The 6000-nt window shown below is 44.1% G+C and overlaps 1 protein-coding gene across 1 annotated transcript in view; it reads left to right on the top strand.

Moving 5' to 3' along the window:
• LOC138058173 (hemicentin-2-like) overlaps positions 1 to 6000 on the top strand; it is a 79656-nt gene that overhangs the window by 31624 nt on the left and 42032 nt on the right. The window contains exon 2 of the mRNA XM_068904069.1: positions 3798 to 3859. Within this exon, the coding sequence (XP_068760170.1) occupies positions 3798 to 3859 (62 nt within the window). The remainder of the gene's footprint in view (positions 1 to 3797; positions 3860 to 6000) is intronic.

The following is a 6000-nucleotide window of genomic DNA, read 5'->3' as shown; positions in this document are numbered from 1 at the left end:
CATTGAGGGACATAATTCGCCGTCAGCAAAACGTCTATTAGCAACACAAAGCAAAAGGGGACCCAAAGACTCCCAAAAATGTAAATAAAATTCCACCGACAGCCCATCAGATCCGGGTGACTTTCCGGTATTAAGACTTCTGACGGAGTTTAATAACTCCTCACTAGACAGGAAACCCTCGTACGAGATACTTTGAGAAGGACAAAGGAATTTTTCCACGGAATCTAAACAACGTTGTTGTGAAGGAAGATCAATAGGTTCATTACAAAAGAGACTTGAATAAAACTGCACGTGTGCATGCTCGATTTCTCTACGTGTAAAAACCTCGACATCGTTAGAATCTAGAATAGAAGTGAGAATATTACGCTCAAAGCGCTCACGCTCAAGTTAAAAAAAAAAACGAGTAGGCCTTTCTCCCTCTTCAAGCCACTGAACTCTGGCGCGAACCTTAGAGCCATCCAACTCTTTCAAGGTGAGGGCCTTCAGTTCACTTTCGAGCTCGGAAATTTTAGAGCTAACCAACAAATCACCAGAAGTTAATTTAAGCTTAAGATCAATGATGCGATTAACCAAAAGAACGCGCTCGTGCGAGAGCTCCCTGCGCTTATTCTTAGAAAAATATGTAATTTGTGAACGAATAGAATGCTTAAAGAAATCCCACCACGACTTGACTGAAAGAAAGTGCTGCAGACAACCAGAAAGATCATCAATGCAAGTTGTAATATATTCACAAAACGCGCTATCATTTAAAAGCGAGTTGTTGAATTTCCAACAACCAGGACCACGAGAATTATTCCCAGAGGACTGGATAGGAAGATAGACAAAATCATGATCGGAAAAAGGGCAAGGTTTAATTTCGCAGGAAACAACCGCAGTCATAAATCTCTGTGAAACAAAAAACTTATCAAACCGGGAACCGATGGAAAAATCAGAATTAAACCAAGTGCACTGACGCAGCCTTGGATGAAACTTACGCCAATCATCTGACAAAGAAAAAGTCGAACAAAAAAACAGAAAGATATTTAGCAGGAACAAAGTTCCCACCAAACTTGTCAAGATGGTGATCATAGCAATTGTAATCTCCAGCGATAATAACGGCGTCAGAAGGCAAAAAATACTCGTGCACATATCAAAAAACACTTTCCTTTCAGTCGGATTAATAGGCGCGTAAAGATTAATTAAATTAATCTTAAAACCATCAAGCTCAAAAACAAGACTAATAACCCTACCAGATACATCTCTTTTCCAATTCCTAATTATACCCGAAAAGGAATCAGAAAAGCAAGTTAAAACGCCGGCTCGTTTTCCAACAGCGGGAGACCAGAAACAAGGCCCACGCCAGGCTTTAGAAAAAGCACAAAATACTTCAGGATCAGTAATAAACGTTTCTTGAAAACAAAAAACATCCTACGAAGCATGAAGATTATCAATAAGATATTTCTGAAAACGTTTACTGAATCCCCTAGAGTTTAAGGAAACAATTTGAAAGTTCATGAAGTGTGAGGGTTATTAGTCTTCCTACCAGAGCTAACCGGCAAGGGTGTAGTAGACTTACGTGGAGGAGGACCATCAGCAGGGTCCAACCTAGCAGGCTTACGCTTGGACGCCACACGTGAAACAAAAGCACGAACAGAATTCTGAGAGGGAGGAGGCAAAACAACAGAACTAACTTCAGAAATTTCCATAGCAGCCAAGGCTTCATCTGAGACAGTAGGAGGATATTGTGAGGGAACTTCGGCGGCAAGTTGTAAATCAGATACAGTGGGCGTGTCAGTAATAACGCTTGATGGAGAGGAAGGAACCGGAAGAGGGTCGGTGGGAGGCACAGGAGACTCGAAGAGCGATTGAGACTGCGAGAGCTGTGAAGGGTCTGCAGACTGCTGAGAGGAATTTTGAGTAGACTGCGTAGAATGCAAAGGAGACGGAGAATCCTGAGGAGCAGACACACCAGAGGAAGGCGAAGACGACGGCGACGGCGATAATGACGACTGCAAGGGAGGCGCAGAAAGTGGGACAGAAGAAGGCGGAACATCAGAAGGCGGTTGTGATGAAGAATCATCGGACAAAGGCTGAGGCGAGGGAACAGGCGGAGAGCGTTCATGAACATCAGAAGGAGGTGGAGAAACGACAGGAGGCACATCAGTAGAAGGATGCGAAGGATGGGACACAGGAGTTGCAGGAACGTCAATGTCAGCCAAGGCAGGGCGACGCCACCAGGACATGCTACAATGAATGGCATAATGACCATCCTCCTTGCAGATGCTGCATTTAATGTCTTCTGTACAGTCACTGAAGGTGTGACCAAGCTGGTCACAGTTAAAACAAACGACATTAGGACACGCTCTGGCAACATGGTCTGGCAAATGACACTTACGGCAGGTGGGGATCTGACCTTCGTGTTTAATCCTAAGGAGCTTCCTACCAAAACGCATGAACGAAGGAATTGACTCGGACAACTCCATTCGAGCCACACGTGTACCACTTTGGATGCCATCATAGCCCTGGAGGCCACACCGACGAATTCCATGAACAGAGCCATAGTGGCTAAGACGATGAGAAAGGGCTTCATCCAGAAGTTCATAAGGTGCGTTGTAGATTACCATGAAAGTGAATGACGGAGAATTACGACGAGCACGACCAGAGATGAACAAGGACTGGCGAAGAAAACAATCACGGTACTCGGACGTAGAAAACGTTACTGATACAAAACCATTAGGACTGCGCTGCAAACACCTAACACCAGCTGCACGAATGCCGCAATTCTGAAAATCAGTGAAGACTTGAGACAAAGGCACATCTTTAGTTGGAAGGACAAAGTGAGCCGTACAAGGGCGCTCAGGAAGAATATTCAGCGGGTGGATCCGATCCTTTTCGGAATCCGAAAGACGGGCTTCATTTTTCATACTGTAATCATTCTCCATAGACTGACTCAACACTCTTGGACGGCGGCCAGGTCGGGCCATCTGGGCATAAGACGGAGGACCATCCAAAGACACGACAGACATATCATCTGAAACATCATCAGCCCAGCTATGCTGGGGATCAACATCAGCACTTGACATAACACTGCTGGGCCAAAGGCCAAAGCAGCGATACCACAAGCGAAAGCGAGAACGAAAAAACAGACTGATAGGGCTTCGCCCTGGGTTAGCCCAGCTGATAAAAGGCCTGGGCCTTGACAGTGCAGTGCTGATGTCTGGGATGGAGTTTAAGCTTATAAAGCCACCCCAAATGTCCCACACATGTGGTACATCTAAGCCATGCCAGAGTGCTCAAGCTAGCGAGCTAGTGAGCATGCGCAATTGCTAGCGGCAATGACTCATCCCAGTAGAGTGCTCAATTTGGACAGGAAAGCAAAAGCTTTGTAATGCCAAAGAGCTATATCTTATAATCCAGGTGATATGAAAGTTAAGTTAGAAATAGAAATTTACAGAACTAAACAATTATTCATCAGCTCAAATTGGATATGAGACAAGCACGAATGAAATAATTGTTTAATGCCCGCGGATATTTTGCGAGTAGCTTAGTACACGAGCAACAAGCAAAAAAAAACGTTTTAAATCAGGAAAGTTCCTTGTGGAACACCTTCTAGATTGTATTTGACTTCTCCATTTTTGCTTGCAATCATTATGTTAACCATGATGCAAATGAGTTAAAAAAAAACAACAACAACAGCAAAAAAAAAAACACGTTTCGTTGCACTTGTTTTGACCACTATTTCATTGCTTCGTCTCGGTTTTTGACGTGCACTGCCAAGTTTAAGCAAGTAATGTTCTACGTTTCCTCTTTCACTACAGGTTCCAGACGAACTTAGTGATTTTCCTTGTGGCTTTATCCATCACAGCGTGGTGTGCGCAAGGTAAGTCAATGAAATTCAGTTCTAAATCAACATACAAATCATCATCAGGTGTCAATCGACTCCGAGTGAGATTGTTGACCAAGGGGTGTCTCTTATCGGGTCTTATGCACCCGCAGTTGTCTAATCAGTCCTGTTCGGGATGAGCATAGTCGTACGCGCTCGTCACATCTGTTCACAGTAGTCCGACATCGCCGAGGGTTTCTTTTTCTTTCCTCATCAGGCGCTTTTCTTAGGCCTAGCTCGTCTTTGGGCCTAAAAATTGGACACACCATCATATACGGTCTTACGGCAACCGGATCTGTTGCAAGCAACATCCTTCCATTTATCTGTACAGATGCCACATGCCTTTAAGGAGGCTTTGATGTCCTTAAAGGGATTTCTTTAACCTTCTCTTGATCTTGTTCCGGATCAAAGTTGTCCAAAGAGCAGGTGTTTTGGAAAACGAGAGCTGTTTATCCGCCACAGATCCCCGGCGAAACGAGTTTGGTTGTGTATGATCATTGCTTCGATGCTAATACAGTTTAACTCTTTCAATATACTGACATTTGCTCGTCGATTTTTTCAAGCTGACACCCAGAATTCGGCTGCGTCAGCGCAGATGGTATTTCTCGAGGGTTTTCAAGAGGGGTCGATAAATCGTCAACGACTCATACAAGAGCGTAGGTATTACAACAGCCTTGTACAACCGGATTTTGGAGTCAGTACGTATGAGCCTTTAGTCAAACACTCTCTCTCGCAGTCGCCCAGAGGGCGAGAATACTGCCTAAGTAGCAAAAACTGTGTACATTGCGTAGGACGGAGTCTGCCGCTGCTGGCAAAGTCCTCGCCAGTATCCTTGCCAATCGTCTGTATCCCCACTGGGAAACGTTTCTCCAGGAATGACAATGTGGTTTCCGAGCTAATCGTGGAACTATCAATATGATCTTTTTCCGCCCGCCCACTCTAAATGGTCTTTATTGACCTCACAGAGGCACTTGATTCAGTAAATCGCGAAGACTTACTTGAAGAGGTGCATGCTGGCCTTTGGCCTTTGGCTTGGGAGGAGCTCATCCGCACTTTGTCAGGGCTTGGTTTTAATCTTGTCGGGTGACGCACCACCCACCTAACCAGTATATACTGGCAGGGAAGCCGGTTTAGACGAAAACGATCCGTCCATGCGCCAGTTTGTATTGAGTTATTTTGTTACCAGTAGCAGGCTCCACCGTAACCCATGGCCACAATTAGGAATCAACACGTCTTTCATTCATGGAGAGAACAAGTGATTCATAATGGAATATGCGACGGCCAAAATCTTGATTTATCACGAGTGCATACGTTGCAAGACTGAAATAAATGTATTTTGGGTCAACGTTTTACCGTACAATATGCGAATTAGCTCGAATTATTTTTTTCATTCATATAATGTTATCAACCCATTAGCTAAGACAAGAATATGAACACACTTTGTGGGGTAAAGGGGTAGGGGATTAAGCACTCCAGTCGCAAAATAGCTGACATAACATGTTGGTCTATAGCTAGTATTATGCAACAAAGAGAGATGATAGTTCTCTCTCAAGAGTGAAAATCCCTTGGCTGCGGAAGGGGTAGTAATGCCCTACAGGAGGTGATAATCTACCGGGGCACTCATTCCCATGGCAAAGCAGCTATAGGGGTACCGATCCCCAGAATGAATAGCTACCATGAGTCCATGGGTGAAAGTGTGACCAGCATGGGAGCACTTAATCCCCAAAAATACAAAAAGTGTATTCCCCATAGACGAAGAGAGCAAATATTACATGATATGCTAAAGCCAATATTATGATATGCTTAATTAATGCATAGAGTGGTTTTGCCCAAGACCCAGTGAACAGAAGCTCATGAAAATATCAGATACGGTAGAAAGCACAAAATTGTAAAAATTTTGAATGAAATAATAACCTTGCAAAAAATACACCAGTAAATAAGTAGGGTTTATCAAAACCACTCCATGCAAAGAATGTAAGAAGAACTAACTTGAGTTTTGAAGTTCTGAAACAACCCCAGCTAATGTTGATTGTGGGCATTGGATGTTTCTCTCATAACGATCAGATGACCACCCTCTTAGTGTTGTAACCAACCATGGGGGGGGGGGGGGGGGAGGCCTGTTGAAGCTGCAGCTGTTA

The sequence above is a fragment of the Montipora capricornis genome, chromosome 7 (assembly GCF_036669925.1).
Source record: "Montipora capricornis isolate CH-2021 chromosome 7, ASM3666992v2, whole genome shotgun sequence".
Classification (NCBI taxonomy): Eukaryota; Metazoa; Cnidaria; class Anthozoa; order Scleractinia; family Acroporidae; genus Montipora; species Montipora capricornis.
This window is presented reverse-complemented; position numbering and strand designations above follow the sequence as displayed.